At 44.6% G+C, this 27,572-nt stretch overlaps 1 protein-coding gene across 4 annotated transcripts in view; it reads left to right on the plus strand.

The window, feature by feature from the left end:
* The window catches only part of LOC146829464 (phosphatidylinositol-binding clathrin assembly protein-like), a 704,267-nt gene that overhangs the window by 366,998 nt on the left and 309,697 nt on the right, over positions 1–27,572 (plus strand). For all 4 annotated transcript variants that reach the window (XM_085608147.1, XM_085608148.1, XM_085608150.1 and 1 more), the window contains exon 13: positions 19,699–19,806. In XM_085608147.1, the coding sequence (XP_085464273.1) occupies positions 19,699–19,806 (108 nt within the window). The remainder of the gene's footprint in view (positions 1–19,698; positions 19,807–27,572) is intronic.

Consider the following 27,572-nt stretch of genomic DNA (forward strand, 5'->3'; position numbering starts at 1 on the left):
TGTAGCCAATTTTCTGATTGCTTCAATCCGTGCTAGAAGGAAGAGACTCAAGTTGAATGTAGGTTCTGGTTCTGTAAATGTTTTCCCGAGATCGTATGACACATTCTAAATCAATCCTCTTGTAACAAATGAAATATTGGGGTTATGAATCATGACACATTTGCTACTATAAATTCTTTGTGTATTTGTGTGGATTTATATGTATATGTCACAGACCTTTTTATATATTTAAAATTGTATTTGTATAATATGCTCTGGAAATTTTAACTCTATGTAACTGTATGGTATACTTTTATGATTTTTAAATAATCGAATAAAGTGTTTTTTGACTAGTTGTTGACCATTTCAAACCACAGTTCTTGCCTCTGAATAGGGGTAGTTGAATTACCAACCTTAAATCTAAGTAAATATTAAGCTTACATGCTTTGGGGCAATTAGGTTAACATTTTATTAAATATAAAGATGACCCAGATCATGTTTAAATTGTAAAGTAATTAAAATAAAATAAAGTTGGAAGATAGAAGTGGGAGAACATCTCGAACACTAAGATTTGGCTTAAATACATTGTAAATATGAATTAAATTGTTACTTTAACATTTTATTTTATAATATATTGTGGTTTTTCATTCAAGTTATAATCCATTCAACGTTAGTACATTTGAATGTCGTTTTCATTCACTTTTAATTTTAAATTACCTTCAAACTGTGTATTGCCACATCAAAAGATGATGCAGAGATGAAGGGTTGATAGCTCTGTAATGGTATCAAAGCACACACCTTTAAACAAATGGAATGTGCCAGGAGGGTACTGGATGACAGCTGTTCTCTCTGGGAGTTCCCCAGGTGGGATCACTGGAATGCATGGTAAAATATTCTAAGCTTCTTATCTCTGAAAAGATACTTGTGCTTAGAGATTAATATAAACAATCAGTAGTTAGGTCCTGAATTACAGGTTAGTACCTGAATTTAGTAACTGCCTTTTGATAAATATTTCAATTCCCATTGTTCTGCATTTTCAAGGCTACCAACTTGAGGAAGGGGCAAATTCTGTGTCAAGTATTTTCCTAGCTCACTACGGTCCTTTATTCTTTTTTCTATTTTTCTGCATTATAGTCCGGTATAACACATGATTGTGGTTTATTCTCCAAACTGGGTTCATATTAAATGCTTTTAAAAGTGGATTACACTGTTTGAACCTAGAATTGAATTATAAATATGTTTCCACCCTAATCCATTCTTTTAATGGCATAGGGTGCCATTTTTTAGAACAACTTACTTACTGTACCTTAACGGAGGTATTTCAATTTAAATGTATAAAGCTCTCTACTACCCTGTGGTGTCCAGGCGCTGAAACTCCGGAAGGAAAGAGACCTAAACAGAACTAAAGTGAACGCAGTGGTAAGCTAGGTCTACTGGTTGAAAAGTCAGTTTTTAAGGGCTTTACAGAAGGAGAGCAGTATTGTCTTTTTCTTAAGATCTGGAGAGACAGAGTTCCACAGCTTAGCTATGCAAGTAACAAGGCTCCTACCACCCCTATTAGAACTTTTGAATTTGGGTATCACTAGGTTATAAGCGGAGGGACCTTTTGGGAGTGTACCATTGAAAGTGTTGTTTGAGATAATCAGGTCCAGAGCTGTGCAAAGTTTTGAAGGTGATACAGGGGGTCTTAAATTATGTGCTGTTTTTGATGTGGAGCCTTTGAAGCTAGGAAAGTGCATGAGAAACTGACTAATATTTGGGAATGCCTAGAAGAAACTGAACAACAGCATTCTGTAGAATCTGCAATTTATGTAGGAATCTTTTCTGTAAGTTGGTAAAAAGTTTGATTTTTGAAAATAATTTGGAAGTCAATTTTGGAAGTAATAAGAGTAGAAACCTGTTTTCTGCAAATCACACAGGATGAAAGGAAGGACTTTCCTGAGAGTCTTTAACATGAAGAAAGCTGAGGTAGTGATAAAGTTAATGTGGCCTTCAATAGAGAGTTTGGTATCATAGTAGGCCCCTAAATTCTTAACTTTGGTGACAGGAGTAGGGAGCCCCCCTCGCCCCAAGTTCCTGTGGTCATCACCTATGAGACCAGAACAACGTGTTTCTACCGAATAGCAAAACCTCTGTTTTACCTGAGTTAAACTTTGTAGTTGAAGCGCCATTTCCTTTCTAGCATTCGACAACCTTGTTTTTGTATTCTATGTTTTTCATTGAACCAAGGTTCTGAGGGAGAGGCTCTGTAATTTTTATAAACTTTAAGCGAGCAAGGCGGTTAAAAGTGGAGTCAATTCACTGATGATAATTGCTAGTAGCAGTGTCCAGATCTACAATGGTTCTACGCATAGTTTGGGCTTGGGATGTGTTTAACGAATCAGAGTTGATCTTGTGCATAGGTCGGCCGAACATCCGAGAAGTCGGATAGTTGGAGTTAGGGCTAATAGCTGTCAGTTTCAAATGAAACATGAAGGCGAAATGATCTGACCATGCATGAGTAAGAGAGGTCGTTGCTTGGAGGTGGAGATTGTCTGAAAAAATCCCATTAAGTAGGTGGCCCGCTGAATGAGTGTGTCCCTTGACCATTTGGGTTGAACCCAGGCTCGCCATTGTGTCGCTGAGGTGAGCAGAATCGTTATCTAGGGAGTTTTCAAGATGGAAATTAAAGTCCCCGAGTTAGGTGAAGTCTGAGGAATTGGCTTTGGTTCCCAGAAGTTGACCGAATTTGTGTATAAAGGTTGTCCTAGGACCTGGAGGACGGTAGATAAGTACGCCATTGAAAAAATTATCTTTAGTGAGTTCCATTTTGAAAGAAAGCACTTCGCAGTGAGAGGGTACGGGGAGTGGTACAAAGGATGCTTTGAGATATTTGCGATAATCACTAGTCTTTCACCCCTTTTACCGATGCGGTCTGAAAATAAGTGATCTAGTGGGGTTGCAAAAATAAGATCAGGATAGGAGGCAATGTCAGTCCAGGTCTCAGGGACGACTGCTATCTTCAGCGAGTGGGCATCTAAAAACTTAGGAGTAGGGTGACTACGAAGGTATAAAGCAAGAATTTTGGTATCGAAGTGCAAACTTACAATTCTGACAAGAAGGCGTGCTCGCAGCACCCGACGGATATAATATGGGGCCTAGACAATTCATACCTGAAGGCTTAAGGTTTAACCGCTCAGCTTGTTCAGTGAATAACGGATGGCAGTTCTGGCTGGAGAGACCAGCAATGGGGCTGGTGCTGAGCACGGATGGGCGCAGATGGGCTTGCCTTTTGGTGATCCATGTGCATCTAATGCAGAGGAGAATTCAGTGATTTTTCATTTGTAACAGAACCTCGGACCTTGAAATGTTTATCTCTTTAATTACAACATCTCTGGTTCACGCAAACATTGTTTGTGGCGCGTGTGGTTATAGATACGCATGCTTGGCATGCTCCTACCATCTAGTGTTGGGCCCAGATGTTTGCAAGTTGTTTTTCTTCGAAGAAGTCTTTCAAGTCGCAAGGTAATGTGACTCCTCTTGGTGATAATATTATTTTCTTTCCGTCGTTGGGTTTGGATGTGTGCTCCTGTACTCCAGGTCAACTCCGCCACAGTGCTCTTTCTGGTTAACTCGGTTGCTTCCCTCTGACTTTATTACCCTTCCTTTCTGTGTTGGGTTGACATTTGCTTACTTCGCTCAAGCGGGGTTCGAGCTACTGTGGCCCTTCTGGGTCTTACCCTGTGAGGCCTACTCACATCTCTCCATTGCGCCTCTCCACCATGCCTCATCTGTGATGGAACGGGCGCCATTTCAATAGTGTTCTTGTTGCCACGTGAAATATCCACAGACCGATCTCCATCAGGTCTGCAATTTGTGCCCGTCACCGGAACACTGCAAGGCCGCCTGCAATGCTTGCCGCTCCTTCCACTCCAAAAAGAATCTTTGCCACTGCCGCGCTCGTCGCCTTGAGATGTCGCCTAGGGGTCGAGACTACACCCCAGATATCTTCACTCCAGAGGACATCGAGGAGGAACAACACCCACAACCGTCGGGTGCGGATGAAGAGGGTTTCTCCCTTAAAGAAAGTTCTGGCTCCTACCTGTACATAGATGACTTGCCACCAGCTCAGCAGTCTGAGAGTACAGCAACCCCTCCCCACCCAACACCACACACACCACAAGTGGCCTTTAGCCAAAGGGCACTCAGCCACTCTGGAGCACCAGAGTCAGGCTTTCGGGCCACCACTGCCTTCGAGACCAACTGCTTTGGTGCCAGCTACCCTGACTCTCGGCATCAACCACATCCTCCTCGGCGCCTACTAGAACCTCTGTGCCGAAACCGAAGGCACCGTCTGAGTTGAAGGCTTTGGCCGAAAAGTCCAACACTGGCACATTTGAGCAGATTCTCCATAAGCTTCAGGAGCAGCTCGACTCATTAAAGAAACAGCTGGTTATTCACCTCCTCACGGACCGCATCCTTGCCCTTCCTCCAGGCCCTGCTGCTTCACCCTCGAAAGGAGGCCTTGGACGTTCCAGTTCTGGAAAAACAACTCAAGAATGCGGATAAGGCCACTAGCTCCTTACCCTATGCACCAACATCCCCTTGCCCTGTACCTCAGCCTTCGCACTCCCAGCCTGCTTCTCTAGCGGATCCCTTTGGCATCGCACCTCAGGGGTCTCCACACTCCGACATGGGTGGGCGTGGGTGGGAGGGGTTATAACACAATTCACACTACCCCACAGGGTGACCCGTGGGACTCCTACAATGTAGACCCACCACGGGATACAGACCTTTACCCTGCCAGCCCCTCCTCTACGGATGATTCCACATCTTTTCAGGAACTCATTGCTAGGGCACCCTCCATTCATAAGGTGGAAATCCACACTGAGCCTTTAAAGGGGGACTTCCTCTTTGAAACCCTCTCCTTCACTCACCGCTCCACTCAGTATGTCCCCTTGCTCAAGGGCATGTAACTTTACACCCCTGCCATTTTTAAAAACCCTGTCAGGGCTTGGGTGATAACACCTAAGGTGGATAAAAAATATAAAGCCTCTCCTTCTGACCCAGTGTATATTTGCGGTCAGCTCCCACCTGACTCCCCGGTAATCACTACTGCCCGTAAACAAGCCAACTCACAGACCAGCCGGGGTGCCCTGCCACCAGAAAAGGAAAGCAAACACTTAGATGCGGCAGGGAAACAGGCGGCCGGACAATCAACCACTGGCACAGAACTAAATCTGTCAGCCTTCTTGCAAGATACGATCGTGCCCACTTGAACGCAATGAAGGAGCTCCTCCAATACCTCCCAGAATAGCATAAGTGTAGTGGTCAGGACATAGTTTCTGAGGGCAAACTGATATCCAACACCTCTATTCACTGTGCGCTTGACGCTGCCGACACAGCTGTCAGATAGATACATTTCTAGTATTCTGCTACCTAGACAAATATGGCTCCATATCTGTCTTTAAGCCAGAAAGTCAGCAGAACCTGCTAAACATGCCCTTAAATGGAGTGCACCTCTTCGGTCTCAAAGTGGTTCAAGCTTTAGAGGAGATTACGGAGGATAAAGAAACATCCAAAGCGATGGGGCACAGGAACCACCCTCTCCCACAGCTCCTTACGCCTGCCCCTTACTTGGGGCTCACAGACTACCTCCACTGAAACATCCATGGCCTATCAGGGCACCCAGGGCCAGCAATCATCTCTAAAGGTTTATTTTAGAGGGTCCAATAGGGGCAACGATTTCAGAGGCAGCGGCTAGGGTAGTTTCCCAAAAGTAGCTACACCCGCCACCAAACCCCGACTTGCCTCTTCCTCCCCCCGACCACACAAAACCTCTGGGAGGGCACCTACAATTCTTCTTTCCCACATGGCAAACCATCACCTCAGACTAGTCGGTGTTGGACATTATCCAACATGGTTATTGTCTGGCGCTCACTTCCACACTTCTCACCATTCCACCTCTCAAACACAGATTCTCACTGGAACATCAAAAGCTGTTCATGGAGGAGACCAAAGCCCCCTCCTCAAAGAGGCTATAGAACTTGCCACCGCTCTCAGCAAGGTACTGTAGTGAACTCACTGTACTTCCTACTACTCTAAAAAGATGCGTCCCTCACACTCAGGCCCCTAAACTAATACATACTGTAAGAGTATTTTCACATGATGACCCTTCAGGATGTCCTTCTGCTTCTCCAGTGCTCAACCTAAAGGATGCCTATTTCTACATAGCAATACATGCAGCTCTTCACCGGTATTTCAGATTTGTAGTCCGCAGAAGGAATTACCAGTTCAAAGTGATCCTTCTTTGGGGTCACTACGTAACCAAGTGCCTTGTGGTGGTGGCTGCACACGTCTGCAGACAGGGCGGCCTCGTTGCACATATCTGGACAATTGGCTTATGAAAAGTGTCACCCACCAGCAGTGCCGCGAACACACACAGGTAACAAAAGACCTGCTCCTTCGCTTAGAGTTTACCATCAACACCACAAAATAACACCTTTAACCCCTACAGATCCAGCCCTAAGGGCTATTCTCTACTCTGAGGTAGGCATAGCCTATCCAAATCCTGCCAGGATCCAGTCCTTTCAGGCGCTGATTCCTTTTGTTTCAAGCAAATTAACACCTCAGTCAGAACAATCATGCACCTCCTAGACATGATGGCCTCCTGCATTGCCCATAGTACCTCATGCCAGGCTTCACATGCATCCATTGGAACAATGTTTAGCACAACAGTGGTCTCAGACGGAGGGTCATTGGAACGATCTAGTGTTGATCGACCGCCGCACTCCTCGCTCTCTGCAGTGGTGGAACACCAACAACCAATTGCAGGGGCCGGCTTTGTCTCGACCCACTTCCATAGAGGATTGTTTCAACAGACCCCTTATGGGGTGAAGCACACATTTACAGGATCTGACTGTCCATGGTGATTGGGAGACCAAGTACCGGGCCTCCAAAGCAACTTCCTGGAACTTCTAACTGTTCACCCAGAAATCAAAGCTTTCCTACCTCCCCTAATAGGCAAGGTTATTCTTGGCCAGGTGGACAATGACAGCCCTGTATTACCTTCAAAAACAGTGGGGGGGGAGGAACGCGTGCACGTTCTGCCACAGAATTCATTTGTTAGCGAAGTACTCAACTCACAAGTCCTTCACTGTTACTTTCACAGATGGGGGTTCCCACATATAGATTGTTCCCCACAGCAGAAAACGCCAAATCCCAAACTTCACCGCCAGGTTCTCACAGTCCAGTAGCAATGCACTATGGATGAACTGGTCAGAAATACTGGTCTGCACTTTTCCTACTCTCACTCTTCTTCCTTTTGTGGATCGTAGGCTTTGGCAAACGTCCCTCATGCTTATCCTGGTGGCATCCACATGGGCCCAGACGCCCTGGTTAATGACTCTGCTCGAACTCTCACTGTTGCCACATTAGAGGCTCCCCAACCAGGTGGACCTTCTCACACAGAACCATGGAGAAATCAGGCACACAGATCCCAGGTCCCTCACCCTTGTGATCTCTTGAATGCATTAGCATTCTCAAGGAAGCCATATACCTACCACCCATGCCTGCTACGCGGCCAAGTGAAAGAGATTTGTCTGCTACTGCTACCCCAAAAAAATGGACCCATTGAAAGTCGCAGTACAATACATTGTCTGTTACTTGCTTCACTCACATGTTTCTGTTCTAGCCTTTACCTCCATGCAATTACATTTTGCTGCCATGCTGCTCATCTTCAAACTAGACAACACATCTCTCTTTTCAGGATATCGGTCATTAAAGCTTTCATGGAGGGTCTCAAAATGGTAATTCCTCCCTGGGTCCCACCAGCACCATCATAAAATCTCAATATTGTACTCACACGACACATGGGTCCTCCATGTGAGCCTCTCACCACACCGCCCCTTCAGTTCATATACTGGGAGGTGGCATTTCAAGTTACTATCACCTCACTATCACTATCAGTGAGCTTCAGGCATTAACCCTGGAAGAACCTTTTGTTCCAAGTACATAGGGGTAGGGCTGTGCTCCGCACAGCCCGAAATTCCTCCCTAAGGTACTGTCTAACTTCCACCTTAATCAGTCCATTGGCCTTCCTGTTTTTTCCCCCACAATCCGATTCAGTTGCAAAACTGACTTTCCATATTTTAAATATAGAACGAGCCCTCGTACTACGTTTATGAAACCAGACCATTCAGAAAGACACAACTTTTTGTTGCTTTCTCAAACTCCACATAGCGAAGTCAGGCATTGCCAGATAGATCGTTAAATACATCCAGACATGGTATGCCAAAGCCAAGAGGACTCTAACCACTCCACCTAGAGCACACTCCAATCGGAAGAAAGGAGCCTCTATGGACTTCCTGGGCAACATCCCTATTGCTGGTATGTGCTAAGCAGCTACCTGGTCCACACCACACACTTTCACAAAACATTACTGTGTGGATGTCCTAGCCCGCCAACAAGCTAATGTTGGCCAGACCGTCCTCTGTACACTTTTTCAAACTGCTACAGCACCCATAGGCTAGCCATGACTGCTTTACAGTCTATGCACAACATGTGCATCTACAGCGACACATTCCTGGAATGAAAAATGTTAAGCTATAAGCATCTGTTCATGGCATGTAGTGCGGCAGATTCACATGCGCTCTTCCTCCTCCTGGATTTCTGTGGCTTTCTCTTATTATCTCCTTTTCCTCTTATACATGGATATCTCTTCATATTTTGCTTCGCTTCACATTCCATCCTCACCAGCCGTTCGGAAAAACAATCTGACAATGGAGTTGATGACCATGTACATTATCACCAAGAAGAGGAGTAACACTACCTCATGACTCAAAACACTTCTCCAAAGAAAAACAACTTGCACACATCTGGGCCCAACACTAGATGGCAAGAGTATGTACAGCATGTGAATCTACAGCTCTACATGCCACGAGCAGATTGTTACAGGATAAGTAGCATTTTCCTTTCGATACACTAAGGAATATGATTTAAAGCAGCACAGTTTTGATGTCTGTCAAGACATAACTTATTCTATGGGGGCAATATTGCCTTATTATGGCAGCAATCAAATTAACATTGTGATACTATGTGTTTTTTTAATTAAGTGTAGTTTTGGCTTACTATATAGCTAAAAATTTCTAATTAATACTTCTGCATGCAAAATATCCCCAGGCAGAAGGCTAAATCCAGAAACTTTCATTAGCTCTTCTTCACGAGTAAGAGGCTATGGCTCCATCGCGCCTCCTTTGTGATGTCACTGGAGCCACATAGCGCCATCCATGATGCACCAACATCAGCTTCCTTTCTTCTGTGCCATTCGAATTCGACACTGAGCTTGCATCTGCCGAATGTTGACGTGGGGAAACTCTGGTCCGCATACCACTATGAGTGGTGGATCCAATATCCAGTAATGAGAGACATTGCTAATTTTGAGAAGCTCAAAGGCCAATGATTAGTCTCCGATGAAAGAAATATATTAGCCTTGAGAAAGTGGCTTCCCCTAAACACGTAATGGCTATGTTTTTTGGATGTTTGAGCTTGTGAAGAAGATTAATTTAAAAAAAAAACAAAAAAACATAAATTTTAAACCATTATCTGAGCTTGATATTTTTGGTGTTTTCTTCCTGTGGAATACATTTATTTTAAACCGCACTGTTGGTGGCGTTTAGTGCTGACGTATGAGGCGCCAGGCAATTATTTCCTCCTGACTCCCAAATTTTTAGGTCTCGCCTAAGCCAGCGCATGCGTTGCTCTGCGAGACATTTAGTATATGGGTTTTCAAAGTGCTACCAGACCTCGCTGGCCTAACGCTTGCGTTCACGCAAGCGTGCACGCGCGCAGCCGCCATCTGCCTCCCTTCCAGCGTGATTACTGCTGCGCGCACCACTAGCGTGCTTACCACAGAGCGCGTCATTGCGATCACTTTCGCTTTGATCGCAATCACTTTCGCTTTCACAGCCGTTACTTTTACGGCCGCGCGGCCAATGCTTGTTTAATTCACGCCACCACTCATTTGATCATTGGTATTTGTTGGTCTTGGTCCTGATATATGTCACACTGGCAACAACCCAGCCTTCCCCGTCCTCTCCTTAAAGCCTGCCTCACCATGACCCTTCTCACACGAGTTTAAACTCTGGCTGGATATTTCATCCTAGTCAGCAGTGTTTATGCTAGCGACAGCGTCCTCTTCCGATGCGTAAATAGCTTCTGTACGCGTCCTTTATCACCAGCAGCTGATTCTTGTACAACACTCTGGTCTTCTCTTTCAGCGCCTGACATCTGCGAGGTTGAGCACACTTAAAACAGTGCATTTGGTTACTAATAAAGGCATGCTCGCAGACTTCCAATCAGAGGTGCTATCAGCCCTTCTTGTACGCTGCAGAGCTCAGTTCTGTACTTCTCTGAATGGGTTTCTTCGTTTTGTAAAGCACTTTACGCGGAGCACGTTTACCTTGTAAGTGCCAGCAGTGCTGAGTAGTGCCCTGCCCCAGCCTAGGATCCTCCAGTGAGACCGCACAAGTGCAATGCACTTTCTCTTCTTTGGCACAATGCACGTGCCTACACCGTGCTACTGTGGGCCGCCTTTGTGTTCATCTGTCTTTGCAGATGGTTTCTGTCAATGCGAGTGCAGTGTCAGTTGTAAGCAGCACGTCCACACTTCATCGCCCCCTGATATTTGAAATGCGGTGCAGGCTTACCCTGTAACGTGCGCTGTGGGCTCTGCACAAGGTCGGGCTAGCCTATAGGAACCAGGCAGCGCATGATGGGCAGGGCTCACAGGTCAGCGCGAGGGCTGTCTTTTTGTCTATTTGAGTGGGTGTTTCATGCTCTGCTGGGCGGGATTTTACTGAACAAAAACATTGTCTGCAGCGAGCACAAATGAATTCAGTCTTCCATACTATGCATAACTCATAAAGAGTGTCAGTACAAGTTCAAAACTGGCTTTATTAGCTAGCAAACGTGTTTTTTTTGTTGTTCTTTAGCTATCTGATTCACCACTTTTATTTTAATGCCCGGATCTCTTTTCTGTCCTAGTCCGACCCTGGCTGCACCACTATTTTAAGCACAGTGCTCTCATGTGCTGATAAATGTAAACTCCACAGTCATGAATGTTCATGAATATGGAAAACACATCGCCCAGGCATTTACCAGTCTTCAAAGTCATCTGGACCATAGTGCCTTCACATCCAAGCTCTGCCTCCACATCCAACTTTCACCGGGCCACGATTTTTTGAATTTGGTTGCAGACTTGCGTAAATGGGACACTGCACTGATATGTGCACCGTGAGCTCTTAACTCCACTTCACAGAAAAGTGCTCTTCAGGAAAAGAAATGACAACTAGTGAGGATAAAAGTGCAATGTGTATAAAAACATCGGTCTGCCATACAGATGCTGATCATGTGCGCATGTTTCCAGATGTCATGGCATTTGCAGTTTATATATTTGGAATAATGTTTCTTAAATTTTCAGCTATTCTTAGAGGAAGTGCAATATAATTAATTTTATAGGTGCTCATTATAAGTGTATATGTTGTTTTTGGCTCTTAACTAAGATTAGTATCCCACGGATCTTAACATTGCCAGTAAGTAGGGGTACTTTTGTCTCTGTAGTGGTGTCAGAAACTGGGTTATTAATTTGGGTGTACCCCTAACAACTTAATAAAACCAATTTTGTTAGATCACAGCAGCTGTGAAATGTGCGTCAATTTCAGTCAGTATCAAACAACATCAAAGTTAAAAACTCTTCACAAGATAATTATCTAACCAATTTAGAAAAATAATGAAGCATTTAATGAGGAAACCGACAGAATGATGTTCAAAAATAAAGCACTGAAACCATGGATACGTTTTCGAATGGAGAAAAACAAGCATTGGCATAGCCTATAGGTCTCGCTTTTGGGACCTTATAAGTATTTAGTTATGCAGCACAATATCCGTAGTACAACAACAACTGTTGCATGGCTAAACACTTATAAGGTCCCAAAGGCGAGACCTATTGGCTATGCCAATGCTTGTTTTCATGGATCCAGAGTTTCTTCCAAGTTTCTCTTGTAACTTAGTGACTTTTATTTTCCTCAAAAATTCTCTTCACTGTGCAGTGCTTAGGGAACCGTCACCTCTCAAGTTCGTGTTTAAGACATGCTGAGACTGCAATGGAAAAATATCAGTTTCAGTCCCCCATGAGGTCTGTCTCGAAAGTCCTGGTACCACTCGAGGTCATATTCGCAGTGCAGCCTTATGCACCCCAAGGCTGTGAAAGAACATGAAGCCAAATTTTAAATAACGTTTGCTTGCGACAAACACATTCCAGATTGAGGTCCCCCTTCAGGCCTAGTTTCTTTACTTCTGCCAAGTCCTCCTGAGTGAAACTAAGGAAAACACAACAAGAGAATGCATGGAGAATGTTTGCCTCAATGCCTCTCTAAGTCTAGAGATAAGACCCTTCCAACTTTTCCACCTTCTGCAGATTCATCCTCGCAACCAAAATTAATATAAATAGACCTCAGCTGGTGGCGATAGCCTCGGAGCTTGTTCCAGACCCACTGCTGCCACTGCCATTTATGGCATCAGCTCTGGCTTATCTAGAGGTCCTAATACTGTTTCTTCCAAGCAATAATGGAGATATTACAGCATTTGCGTTGGCCTAGTCTGGTGCCATGCGTCCTATCGTTCTAAAGGCAAAACTGCTGGCACTGACCAAAGCCATTCCAGCCCCATCACATTTGCCGATAGACCCATTACCAGCACCAATGGCGATACCTGTGTATTCTACACAGCAGCCTGCACCAAAATATGCAATTATCCCGATGAGTTCTAGGAGAGAAACCAAGAGGATAACAGAGGATGAAAGGAAGAAAGAGGAATAGAGACACCTCCTCAGGCAGACTGTGGACAATATTTTTGGCTCTGACTTCCATCTCCTCAAGATGCCAAATGAGAGACAGGTGGCAGTAGTGAAGCAACCAGTTTGAAACCACCTCCTTCTTTTCCTAAAGCAACCAGTTAGCCTTACAGAACGTAAGTGGGTTGGACACTTTAATATTTTACTATATTTTTTTCACAGATTCATATAGTGCATGGTCTCCAATGGTATGGATATACTTTAAATGTAAACAACATATGCTCACAAGGTCTTAAATAAAACTGGAATTGGTGAAGGAGAATGAGCGGGAGTATGGTATGAAAGGGTATGTGTACGGGGGAAAGAAGAGGAATACCATTAGTGGAAGAGAAAGAATATGAGATGGGAAGGTGCATTGAACTTTTTACATTTACATTTTAACTGGGGGAATGGCGCGAGAGAGGAAAGAAGGCGGAGAAGGGGAACGAGAAGGGAGAAAAGATGAGGGAAGCAAGGAGACAGTTCTACGTTTAACTATCTGTTCTGAGGTTGAAGTGCAACTCATTTCCGAACCTGTTGTACAATTTGGACATTATTGACTTGTGTACAGTTTTAATAGGGGTGTCTTTACCAGACATCTGAAGGAAAGAATGGTTGGAGTTCTGATTTCAGTAGGCCGAGAGTTCCATAAGGTGGAGTCTACATTTGATGTCTGTTGTAGAGCATGCAAGTTTCAGAAAAAAGTTTTGAAAGCTTTACCGCTGAGATTCCTAATGCCTTCTGATGTCTTGAGTAGGATGATCAAGTAAGACTGGGTTTTCAAGTGGTTTGTTTGGAAGGCTAGGCAGCCCAGCTTGAATGTGATTCTGGCCAGAGCACATCAGCAAGTATTCTGAAGATGTGTTCGAATTTCTTGGTTGAGAAACACAGCCTGTCTTCTGCATGTTGTACAGCTTTTAGTAGCATAAGTGCAGGTTGAGTTGCTGCATTGCCAACGTCCTTTAGAGAGAGTATCAGAGCTTTGGCAGTCGTTTTCATGTAATGTGGTTGTAGGATTGGTTTCAGGTTTTTTTAGCATCTGAAATTGGAAATTAGCACTTTTAACAACTTTATGTACGGCTCCAAGGTTTGAGAAAGGTCTAGCTCCAAAGGAGGAAACCAATGATGCCAAAGTTTGGGTGAAATCCAAAAGATCAAGGTTCTTTAACAGATCTGAGTTGATTGATTTTTTTTTCAGATTTGGTGAAAATAGAATGAATTCTGTCTTATTTTTAGATTGAGAAAATTCTTCATTTAGGTTTGATTGTTGAGATTGCTCTTGAGTATGTCTTTTAATGTTGAGGATTTCAGGTAACTTTGTATGAGCTCTGAATATTCATAGCTGGAAACCCTTGAATCTGTGTAGATTTAGACTAGTGGTTCAACATAATGGTTAAAGAATGTGAGGGGTAGCATGGTTCTGGTGGAACTCCACAAATGATGGGGCCTAGGTCAGAAACATGGTTATCAATTAATATTGGAGGAGTTGGAGACCAGCAATTTGAGGGCTGTGCCTTTAAATCCGAAGCAGTGTTCGAGGAGGTTAAGTAATCTGAAGTGATAATGTGTCAAAAGCTGCTGTTAGGACCACTCCCCCGACAAAATGGAGTGTCCTAGGCCATTCCCCACAGAAATGACCTTTTTATTTTACCCTAAGGAAAGCGTCTGAAGTGTTGGAACTGCTTCTCCCTCCGGTGGAGTGTAGGGCAAATATTCTCATCACGGTCCTTCAATCTTCCATATGCTTGGCTGAGCCTCTACTACTCTTCAATAAAGCACACTTGGAACCTGTGAGAGAGGTTTGGGAAAAGCCCACTTCAGCTCCTGAAGTAAACCGCCTAGTAACAAAGATATTTAGGCTGCCTCTGGGTGACTCACCCACCCTGCCTGTTGATGCATTCTTTTTTAAAGCCGGGTGATACAGGTGTCATCCTGCTCATAACAAAATCCTGAAGCCTTCCCGGCATGCCCACATGATAGAGAATCTGAGAAATTGGAGGTGGTTGTGGAAAAAGATTTTCTCAGCAGGCAGCCTGACTCTCCATTGCATCAATGCTTCTTGCCTTCTGGGGAGGCATATCCATGATCTGTGGGACATGGCTGTACTGGTTGTTCCAAACATGACATGACCGTCTTAAGGAGTATTTTGCCAGTTTTAGTCTGTGACAGAGATGGCTCTACTACACACCACAGTCTGATGATAGGGCACTGGGCTCCTCAGTAGCATTGCAGAGCATGTCCGCATTGCGCAGGCATGCTTGGCTCAGAAAAATTGCCTTTTTGATTGCTGTCCAAGTAGCGTTGATGGATATGCCTTTCGACACAGCCTCTCTCTTTGAGGACTAAAGTGACTTTGCCCTGAAGAAATTCATGGGGGGAGGAGGGCAACTTCCTGATATTTTGCATCCAGTGTCCTTCAAAGGATTACAGGCAATTTTGGAAATTTCAAAAGTTCTCAAAAGGATTTAACTTCTGACAGCGCCAACCCCCTCAGCTGCTGAATCAGCAGAATCAGCCGCTCTACTAATACAGAGGCAAAGGTAGTGGTCGCCAGGCCTAGCATCACTCCTCCTTGTCTTCTTCCCCAGCACCACCTGGAAAGCCACTTTAACTTCTCCCCTTTCTACAGGCCTGGAAGACCATAACACCAGACTAGTGGGTTCTCCAAATTGTAGAAAGTGGGTATTCCCTACCCTTGCAGCAGGATCCTCCCCAAACCCTCACCCACAATCTCTTCAGTCGGAAGACTTTCTTTGGATCTTGTATCAGTAGGTGGCAGCCCTGCTAAAGAAAGAACAGCTGAGATGGTTCAAAAGCAGGAAATTGGGCATGAGTACTGCTCACTGTTTTTACCGGGTATATCCACAACGGTGCGTGTGTGGATTCTCTCTTCCAGCAGTCTTTCAGCCAGAAGGAAACTGCATTAATTGACCAGACCTTCTCCGATTGTATATCTACGATACACTCGATACCGTTGAGTTATCTGTCCAACAACCGGTTTCCGGTGTATGGGATCAGGAACTTTCGATTTAGTTGTCTTGATTTATCTGGTCCAAGGGACTTAGACCAGTGCTAAGGGTCATTTATTATCCTCAACTCTTCGTTCTGAAGATGGTCTAACGGACATTGTATGCCACAAAAGACCGAAACGTCAACACATCCATCTAATTCCATAGCTTTTGTTTGCCCCAAAGAATTGTATATTGCTTTGTCTTGACCTTTTCTTGCATTTGTTATCATTTTGAAATAGATGTCTACATCTATGATTAGAAGGCACAATCACTTGTGTATACCATCCTGCCTCTATCATGGTGTTTTGGTATAAGTTGCTGTACCCCTTTTTGTCTGTATTAAATTTGTTTATACTCTGAGAAAATTGATACCCTTGTGTTAAATACGTTTTGATTGATTTCATTATAAGTATACAATTGATATTCGGATTAATTTCATGTAAGCCACCAGGTGGGGCTTTACTGTTAAATATTCATTTAAAAAAAAGTTAATTTTATTAAACAAAATCCCTTGTAGGCATATTTACCTATTGGTTGTTGTGCTCAAGCCTCCAAGGGTATATTGGGTTTCCCACTGTTTAGTGACAAGATGATTCCAAAGCAGGAAATTGGGCATGAGTACTGCTCACTGTATTTACTGGCTCCCTAGAGGGAATACATTCTTAATACTATCCTAGACCTCATAATCTTTAATTTGTTCTTCTGCAATAAGAAATTCAAGATGCTATCCCTGGCTCAGTTTCTGTTAGCGGTCGAAGTAAATGGTGCCCCTGGACCTGTAGGATGCGTTTCTTCACATACCCATCCTGCAGTGCCACATGAGGTACTTTTGTAGTAGGGGTCCTCTCACAACCTGATCACTTTCTTCACATTAGACCTTACTTCTGCATCTTGAGTATCCACCAAGTTGATCACAGTGACTGCAGCATATTTTTGGTAGTCCGGGTTCTCTGTGCTCCTGTACTTTTTCTACAAGCTGCTTCAGGTCAATTTGCCGAAGATGGTGTTAGATCACCAATAGGAAACCGCATCCTTGATGTCTACCTTTTGGCTTTTCCATAAGTGTGCCTAAGTCTCACTTAGAGCCCACGCATTGCATATTTTTCATAGGGGCAGTACTGGATGCGTCATTCATACTAGCTTTCCCTTTCCACCAGAGGATCTGGGACGTTCTGCGTACAATTTCGATGCTTTAAGAGGGAGGTTGGATTCCAGTCCTGATGGTCCTCAACTTGCTGGGTCTGCTGGCTTCCTGCATCTTCCCAGTCTCGTATGCAGGTAGCAGATAAGGGCTGGTCTTGGTGCTTCTACAGGCAGTGATTCCAGCATGTGGTAGATCTGTCAGACCCCATCACGGTCTCCCAGGTCACTGAGCCTGATCTGGTCTGCTGGTCAGATAGAGAATCCACAAAAAAAAGAATTGCTGATGGTTAGTCACTTTATTTTTTTTTTAGGGGTTTCTCTTCTTACACCGCTACATTGCATGCAGTGTATTAAAAAATTAGTCGCTTCAATATACATATTGGTACAGCATTGTTTTACACTTTTATAGAGCCTGTTACACAAGGATAAAGGAGTACTTGAGTATTACTAATGACATTTTACACTGGCCATACTAATCAAACAAGAATATATTGCACGAAAAGATGATCTAACATAACTGCTGTGACGTGCTTTACTCAATATTGTAAAGAAAACTTGTTTCACGGTTTATTGACTTCTCTACAATGTGAACTCATTAGCCCTCCCACTATGGCCACATGATAATTCAAAGGCATTAAAGTTATTTCATTGCTGCACATATGTTGGCTATATATTTGAGCTCGGATTTTCTTAGTTCTGAGAGTAGCTGATCCTATTCGTATTGCTTGCGTTTCCATACTCGTAGTTGTGTTTCTTCTACTATAAATTCTGGATTACAAGTAGCAAAATAATACTACTGAGTGATGCTTCTGAATCTTCCTAAGTTTCTTGAAGATTGAGCGCAGCACTTTTAAGTGCCTGTGATTTGCTTCCTGGTGTAGATGATGTGATTTTGGGTGCTCCATGTCTTTTCATTAAGATCGTTAATTTAAGGTGCTTTGTGACTTTGTATGCTGATTAAAAGGTTGATAATCTTCATGGCAGTTTTTCCGATCCTTTAGGTTTGTTTTTACCTTTGACCCAGAAAGGTTTTGCCTCGGTCACGGTCAAAAGTTACTTGTCATCCCTTTTGTTTGCCTCGTAATTAAATTAACAGTTGTAATATATATTCTGAAGGAGCAAATACTCATGTTTACTTTCTACACCATGCCTCTATGGAACTTGAATTTGTTCCTTGCTCTTTCAACTGGGTCTCAATTTTAGACCTTGCACAGTTGTTCTCTCAGACGCTTTGAATTTTAATTCCACGCCCTCAACAATGTAGAGCGAACATGTATATTGCAGTTATTTTTCAAGCAATAATTTAGTCACAGTATTTACGTTTGGGCAGTGGAACGTAGTTGCTTTTTTTCAAGGCAAGGACTTTTATCTTTTCTATTCAAAGTTTATTAAGAGAAGCGCCTTCTCTGTTACTCATAGGTAGAGTAAAATTATCTATCACTCATAAAACGAGTATTTGGTAGCTAAAATAATTGATTTAGATTGCAATTTGGAAGTATATGCACCAATCATTAGTTAGGCATGTATGGAGGAAGTGCTTCATTTTCAGTTTATGCACAGTATTTGAGTATATAATAATCATGATGCAAAAGACGTAATGTATTTAGCTCTAACTAATTTTGTGTAGATTACCGGAAAACATTTCACATGCAAGAAGTTGTAAAGGTTTAGAGGTTGCAGCAAGTGTTTGTTTCTGCCTGTCCTTTCAATGTTTGAATTTGATGAGAACATAGAATCCTTGGTCATATAGCCGGTTTAGTTTGATATGTCAGGGGGCAACCCAGAGTCAGGAACTGTCTCTTAACTGCTACTCGTGAGACAGGGAATCCTATAGACTGTTTTCCAAAGCATCCTGGGCCTGATGGCTCAGAAACCTATAGAAAGGGAAACGTCTCATAGCGTCTCTCCGGCACACGTCTTAGCACTGAATGAAGATCACTGCACGATGGCTATGAATTTCCATATTCCAATTTGGTCTTGCTCACTCCTGCCTGATGCCTCAGGGTTTTACAAGTTTTTGTTAGTGAGAACTACACATATGCAGCTGCAAGGAGGTTCAGTTGTTTCCTTACCTGGACGACTGACACCTGAATGAAGTGCGGTGCTTGATTAATTGCAGTTAGTAACATCCCTACTACACAATTTGAATTTATTCTAAAACTCCTCCCCCAATACTCATATTCTCCATACGAGGTATTAGGTGTCAAGACACACCCATATTAGAGAACTAAATGTTTAACTTTAGGTGACAAGTTGTATTTTCCAACTGGATGGTGGAATAACACAGTATGGTCATTTTTATTGGGTCAAGTTGCAAAAGTAATGTAACAGGGTATTTTCTTCTTCTTAATAAAGTGTTCGAGATCCCACTTATAGGGCAAGAGATTCCAGTATCTAATGTTTTCCTTGTGTCGTGAAATTCAATAATGAACCGCTAGTGATGGTCGGTAACATTATGAATGTAGAAGGATTTAGGGTGCCTCTACGTTGTATACATTGAGAGGACGTTGTTTTGCTAGTCAGTTATTAGTAAAATAGATAAATATTCTGTGCATGTTTTGCCTCTTTCATAGGCCTGCTGTTCCTTCAGATCATTAACTTTCACCCTGCCCAACGTTAAATGCAAAGTTTCTGGCTGTTAATTTTTAAATGTCGCTTAATGTTTATTTATTTTTACTTTGTTTTTCTCTTTGCTAGGATTTCCTCTTCAGTCAGCTTCTCAGAACGCTTCCTCGCCTATTAGTGTGGATTTTGATGCGGTATTTGGAGCCAAAACAAATCCACAAGATAACCAAACAGCAAATGGTAAAGTGTTATAGATCTATCAATGAAATGAGTTTGATTTGTAAAAATATCCCCAATTCAACAATGGGTGTGCCATAATTCAAGAGCATAATCACCCGTTCTCAAAACTAACAAATGTCGATGCAGATCTATTCAACGCTTTTACTATGTCTACAGTAGAGACTAATCCAGATGGGTAAATAGAACAGAAAGGAGTTTGGACAATGTTAGCAAGAACAGCGAGAGATGTGTACAAGAGTGAATCGCAATTTCAGGGCAAAGCCTGTAGGTCTGGCTTATTTGTTGTGTATAAGTACAACAATTTTTAACTTTGTATTTTTAGAATTGTAGTGCTCATTTTTAGTTGAAAAGCAAAATAAACATCAGCAGACGAGGGTATGCATACAGCACAGGATGGACTATCAATCCTTGTAGAGGTGTAATCATTGTGTGTTCTAAAGAAATGATAGGCTTTTGCCTAAAGCACCTATTTAAGCTTCACTTTTCATTTGGCCCATGTCATATCTGAATAGTTCAGCCAAACATGTAGTTCTATATGTCAAAGTATGAACCAGATGCCATGGAGATGCCAGACACGTACTTCAGACATAATTTCCCTTTTTAACCCTGCCATCCACTGGAAGGTGAGCATCTTACTAACAAAATTGTTAGAAACGAAGCACAGACCAACAATATAGTAAACTTTCAGGAGCATTCATTTTTACATTCAAGTTAGTTGTTTTATAAACAATCTATTATTTAGGTTTTTTACAATATCACCCAGACTGAGTAGTAAGTTTTTTCATGGCTAGCAGCCAAGCATTTTCAGTTAGTATTACTTCTAAAGCCATGCCAGATTTTTTAGTTGTATATTTCTTTAACATTGCCATATTATTACCATTAAAGACCTTTTGAACCCTCCTATGTTAACCCCTTCCATGCTCATGACGGAACGGTTCCGTCATGAGCCACGGTTGAGCTGTGCTCATGACGGAACCGTTCCGTCATGAGCCCGCCCGCGCTCGAACCCTTCAGCACCGCGGCGGAATTCGCCCAGCGCTGAAGGGGTTAATGGATGAGTCTAGCTCCTCGATTCATACTTCAGCTTTGCAGATTATATTCCCCTCACCTTTGCATTGGATTATCATTCACTCTAGTTTTCCTGGAGAAAGGCACTGGACCTGCCTGAAACATCGTGTGGTGAAGGACCTTCTGTTTTTTTTTTTAATGTATAATATAATCCGTTTGCATTGGATGCTGGAAAGTAAACCCCTCCTCTAGGAGTTAAACTCCTCAGTAACCCTGTTTGGAGACTAACCTTGATTGGAGACTGAGACAGGGTTTTGAAAGTTCAGCTAGTGGGATGTCTAAGATATCTATAAAAAAAAACTCTGGCTCATGTCCAGAAGCAAGGGCGATTGAATGAGCACTCTTTATTATGAAATAGCCTGGTGGGTTTAAGACATGCTGAACAGATTCCTATGTCCCTTGTACAGAGTTACTGTCAAGGTTTAGGTGAGAAGTAGAGTTTCAGCGGTCACACAGGGCCCTTTGAGTTGTATCTCAAACCCATTTCCAATCCCACAATTCTGTCAACATAGCTTTCTGCTGGACAGGTGCTAAAACCCCCAAAAAACAAGTAGTGGAACTTTGACTAGCTGGACTAGGGCGGAGCTTGAGAGGTTGGGCAAAGGTCGTAGGGTGAAAGATATTAACAGTGCAATTGTTCGCCCTGCCCTTCAAAAGCACAACCCTTGTGTAGGAAGCTGGCTCTGTGTATACTATACCAAATTAAGGTATGTTGTGTGCACAGAGTTTAGGGAGTCCCCAGAGGTATAGCAGAGGCTACATTAGGCGAGTCCTAACAGCTCTCTTTGGGGGTAGTGTGGGTTAGCAGTTAGGCTTATCCAGAGGGTGTGTTAAGCATTTATTGTATTTACTCAATCAAGACTGATGGCACACACTCAGAGACTAAATCCAGAACAATTATGAAAGTATAAAAAAAAATCTCTGCCTAGAAATACTGCAAGACCAGGTAGGGAAAGAAGACATTGTAAAGGCCCCTGGGGGTTACATTGCTCAAAATTTGATGACAGCGGGAAGCCGCGCAGTAGAATGGGAAGCCCTTAAAACGGTCCTGAGGGAAAGGTGTGTAAGCCTCACATGTGGTGTGCGACACACTCTCCAGGAGACACTACTTGGGAAGGAACGTGATTTGGCTGCCTTGTAAAGGGAGGTAAAAGAGGGAGAGCAACAGCAAGACACCGAAACAGAATTACTGAGACAAGTCCTGGTCTCCCACGATGGGTTAGAGAGATGCACACTAAAATCATATCGCCAGCTGCTCCACCGGCAGGGGAATACATCAGAAAGACTTTTAGCATGGATCTTTGGGCAAGAAACGCCCCAAATAGAGGTGCGATACCTTTCAAACCCCAAAGGAAAAGAGGTGCACACCCAGAACAAGAAAGCAGTGTTTAGGGGGCATCTTGAAATGAAAATACTACTTACCAGTATGCATCTGTTCTTGGCATGTAGAGCTGTAGATTTGTATACCTGTGCATAGATCACCATCTGGTTTTGGGCTCAGATGCTTGCACTTTGTTTTTGTCTTGGTAGAAGTCTTTGTAGTCACGAGGTAGGTGTCTCCTCCTTAGGACGATACTGCGCATGGGCATAGACTCCATCTCCAGATTGTTTTGCTAACGAGGGTTATGATGGAGTTATTAAGAAATAGAAAAGGATGTCCATGTGTAATGTATCTAAGTAAGATAGTACTGGAACAGATAGAGGTATCCGGGGAGGTGGGTGGGCGTATACAAATCTACAGCTCTACATGCCAAGAACAGATGCATACTGGTAAGTATCATTTTCCTTTCGAGGCATATGAGCTGTAGATCGTATACTTGTGCATAGACTATACAGCAGTTACCTCCTTAGCGGTGGCTACCTGTATCTGTTGCAGTGGTTTGAAAAAGTGTTCTTAATACAGCCTGGCCCACACTAGCTTGTTGTTTTGCTTGCACATCTACACAATAGTGTTTTGTGAACGTGTGTGGTGTAGACCAAGTTGCTGCTTTGCAGATGTCATCTAGGGGAATGTTCCCTTAGAATGCCCTAGATCCTTCTAGTTTACATGTGGAGTGAGCCCTAGGGGGAATGGTTAAGGTGCGCTTGGCTTTAGCATAGCATATTTGGATGCATTTAACAATCCACCTTGCAATCCCTGTTTTTGAGATAGGATTGCCTTAATGAGTTGGTGAGAAAGCTACAAAAAGTTCTTTGGTCTTTCTAAAGGATTTTGTTCTTTCAATGTAGTAAAGTATCGCTCTTTTTACATCTAGGGTGTGAAGAGCTCGTTCTGCTACTGAGTCTGGTAGAAGGAAAAACACTGGGAGTTCTTCAGGGTTAAGGTGGAAAGCAGAGACATCTTTAGTAGAAATTTTGGGTTAGTCCTAAGAACCACTTTATGATGAATTTGGAGAAATGGTTCTTGTATGGTTAATACCTGGAGTTCATTGACTCTTCTGAGAGAGGTGATCGCAACTAGGAAAGCTACTTTCGATGATAGAAATTGCAATTCGCATTTATACATAGGTTCAAATGGGGGGGCCCATGAGTCTGGTAAGTACCACATTTAGGTTCCATACTGGAGAGGGTGGAACAGTCCTTCTGTAAATGCCTTGATAGCTGGTAGCCTAAACAAAGACAAATGTCTGTTTTGGAGCATCTGTTTTGGTCAGATGCTTGCATGAGGATGGTCCCATTGTTATAGATAGGCTGCTATTGCTGCAAGATGTAGTCTAATGAATGTATACGCTAGGTTACATTGTTGTAGATGCAAAAGGTAACAGATAATTTCTTGAATGGAAGCATCTAGTGGGTTGATTTTGTTATTTGTATAGTAAATTACAAATCTTTTCCACTTTGCGGCATAGCAAGCTCTAGTGGTAGGACGTCTAGCCACCTTAATGATGTTCTGCAGTCTGGCGGTAAATTAAGGTAGCCAAACTCTAGGATTTCAGGTGCCAGATCGCAAGGTTGAGTTGATTGGGATCTGGATGACTTATCTCTCCATGGTTCTGAGTGAGAAGCCTGGGTGAGAGGCGTAGCTTTTGATGAGTTCTAAGAGGGTTGTGAACCATGGTTGTCGGGCCCATGTTCGAGGATCTTTGTGAGGGAATGCTGTTTTTTAAAACATTTTTAAAAGTTTATTAAGTAAAGAGACATAATAGAGGAGAAACAACATGTACAACAAGTACAATTCAGCTCAATTAGATCATAGGAAAGATAAAACCAAAATACAATCATTATCAAGGAACATACTGTATGAAGTGAAATAAGAAAAAGGAAAAAGAGAGTAAGGGATGGGAAAGGGGGGATGGGGGAGGGGGAGAAAAAACAAGAGACGGGGAATGTATTGAAACTTTATAACTCTAAAAAACCAAGCAGCATAACCTATGTATTAACGACTGTAAGCATAAAAAACACTTGAAGGATAATAAGTCATATTGTGGTACAAAGAAACAACGCAAGGAGTAATACTAATAAAGTAAGCATAGTGATACAAAGACAACATATTTCATTATGGAGGTTTCCGAACTTCATCTGAAGTGTTGACTAGTGTAGCAGTAGAAGAAGCAGTCCAAGTTAAGTAAGTAGTCCAGGGGAGCCACAAAAGATCTCTTTTAATAGATAAAAAGATAGGGGTAACAAAATTAGTATAAAGGTTGTGATGGAAACGGGGGGCGTGGCCAAGCAACATGGCCGTCAGGACGTGAGCTCCTCTGCTCCCGACCGGCCAGCCGCCAAAATCCTACATTATCCTGCCCAGAGACGCCCGCGACTGTCTCCCTTGCGTGACGGAGACTCTGTGAGTTGCTGTAGCACACTGCGGGGTTATGTTATGTTAAGTGAAATTTGTTGAGCGCACTGACACCAAAGGTTTCCTGGCGCTGAAAGACAGAGGGGAGTCAGAAGGGACAGGAGCGGTAGGGACTAGCAGGGTGGAGGGAAGAGGAAAGTTTTAAACGGTTTTCTGAAGTGAAGGAGAGAGCTGCTCCCATGTGGAGTGAGCGGTAGTGGATTGGAGCGACGGCCTGGAACAGGCTATAAACAATCCTGTCCTGCCGGCCGCAGTCGCGTGAGGCCGGGGCTGTCCGCTCCCTTTCTACTTGTCCCGCGGACCCCGCGGCTTCTGCGGGGGCTCCGTCCGTCACTGGAAGCCTCCCGAGGTGCCCCCCACTCCGGCCTGCGTTACTGTGCCTGGACGCGAGGGAGGCTTCGCAAGGGGCACCAAGAGACCTCTACCTTGGGCCTGGGAGGCGTCTGAGGCTGGACCTGCCCTCGACTGCCCTGCGGACCTTGCGCTTGCCGAGGAGCTGCCTGCTAACGTTGGGAGGCGCTGGGAGTGAGTGGTGCTCCTGCGCATCCCTGCCTGGCCTGCTGTAAGGTGCGGGCTCCAGAGTGATCCTTGGGGATGAGGTCGGGGAGGCTGTGCACAGCAGCGACCGCCCGGCGCTGTTGGGCGGTCGCGATCTCCCCTCTGTTGTGCTCGGGAGCCTGTGGAAGCGAGGAGACGCGATCGGCCACACTGGACTTCCTGAGGTGTGCCTCATCGGTGAGTCCTCCCAGAGTTTTTTTTTTTGCTGTTGCCTGGTGGCCCCCTGGAGACTCAAGGGACAAATAATTACTGCTGGCTGTCCTGGGAGGTGGACACCTTACCGCGAGGGGACTACTCCTGCCACGGGCCCTCATGCTCATTGCCTGGGGATAATGGGGGTGTCTGGCCCCATTGGGGACCCCTGGACGGCCCCCCTGCCTGCGGAGGGCCACGGATCTGACACTGGGGTTCGAGTGCGCTGCAGAACCCCTGGCTGACGAGTGGGAGGCCCAGCTGCATCACGCTGGCAGCAGCATTGAGGTGAGAGGCCTTGGGATCTCGGCTGGAACGCGTGCTCGACCCAGTCCTTGGACATAGCGGCCCTGGGGCCCTCCTGGTTGTGTCGGGTGTAGACGTGTGCCCATTGACCCCCGACTTGGTCCCCCATATTCCTGGTGACTTCTGCGGAGGGGACGTACGCCTGTAGCCCTATAGACGGAGCCCGGAGCTTGCACCGTTTTGGGGTTCCCCTGAGAGCCTCTGCACTGCCTGGAACATGGGTAAGGACAGACTTTCTCGCGCCTCTAACCCCAACACCATCACACAGTACACCACACAGCGCCTCTCCACCCAGCGGATCACTCGCCAGACGGGACAGGATGGTGAGGACGACATCTCCAACGAGCTGTCCCGAGCTGCTTCTCATGGAGGCGATACAGGGCTCCCGCACCGCCCTGGAAAAGCAAATAGAGACAGTCTCTATTGATGTGAACCTACTACGGGCGGACTCGCGGAAGGTGGCAGACAAGGTCTCCACGGCAGAGGGGGACATCGTCCAGCTTAAGGGAGAAGTGGCTTCCCTGAAGCAGCAAGTTTCTCAGCTCACCCATTCTACCGGAGCACTGGAACGTCGGTCGGAGGAGGCGGAAGGGAGGGCCCGTCGTAGCAACATCAGGGTCCTGGGTATTCCGGAGCGCTCGGAACAGGGCAACGCGGAGCGGTTCCTGGAGAACTGGATACGAACTACGCTATGCCCCACGGGCCTGTCGGAGGTCTTCGTGGTGGAGAGAGCCCATAGAGCGCTGGTCCCTCCGCCACCACCGGGGGCCCCCCCTAGGGCCCTCATGACAAAAATCCTGTATTATCAGGACAGGGACTGTATCCTGAAAGCAGCAAGAGAAGCAGCGGACCTCACTTTTGACAACACCATGGTCTTCATTTATCCGGACTATACCCGCCAGGTGCAGGAGCAGCGGAAATCCTTTCTTGGCATCAAGCAGAAGCTACATGAACTTCATCTACAGTACATGTTACTGTATCCTGCAAAACTTAAGGTGATATCCCAAGGAAAGGCCCATTTTTTCGACGTACCTGAGGAGGTATGTGAATGGCTCGAAATCAGGGGAGAGGCCCTCCCCCAACGCGAACGGAGGGGATCCCGGAGTGCTTGGAGGTCCAGACCTCCGGGGAACCACGGGAGAAGACGCAAGGATAGAGTTGATGGTGATGTCCAGGCGGAGCGACAGCGAATTACAGTGGGGAACGATGGTGCCCTGCACGTGGAGTCTTCAGACTCTGACGACTCTCCCACGCCAACTGTGTCAGGGATTCCCGATGAGAGACTGGTGCCAGAGACACTCCCGCCGACCTCTCATCTGTTTCCGGAAACTGTCATGGACCCGCTCACGCCCACTTCAGCTCATGCATGAAGGCTATATCCTTTTTATTTATTCTCTTTAAACGTTGCTGTGTTGGGCAGGGACCGGTCATTGGAGGCCTAGGGACCATTGACTTGCAGCGACTTGGGAAAAATGCTTATTGTAAAACGGTTGATGCCATATGTATCTTGTGGGCGATACTGCACAATCTAGTACCATTGTTTCGCTTGTGTAAAGTAGGGCAGTTTGGGTCAATGATCTATATCGTGTGGCGGCTGGCCTAAGTTGGGAGTTGGTTCGGGGGGGGGTTCTCTTGCAGCTTTTTCTGTGGAGTATTGTTTAGCCGCAGTTGGGCTAATGGGACAGCTGTGCACTTCCTTGCACCAGCATGGGAGGGGCATTTCTGCATGTTTTGTTGTCAGTATATTGCTCGTGGGAGGGGGGAGGGTGTTTTTGGGGGGTTGTTTGGGTTCTTTTTCAGGCATTGCAGGTACGGCATCTGGGGCTCAGGGTTTATGTAGCTACAT

The sequence above is a fragment of the Triturus cristatus genome, chromosome 5_2 (assembly GCF_964204655.1).
Source record: "Triturus cristatus chromosome 5_2, aTriCri1.1, whole genome shotgun sequence".
In the NCBI taxonomy this organism is placed as follows: Eukaryota; Metazoa; Chordata; class Amphibia; order Caudata; family Salamandridae; genus Triturus; species Triturus cristatus.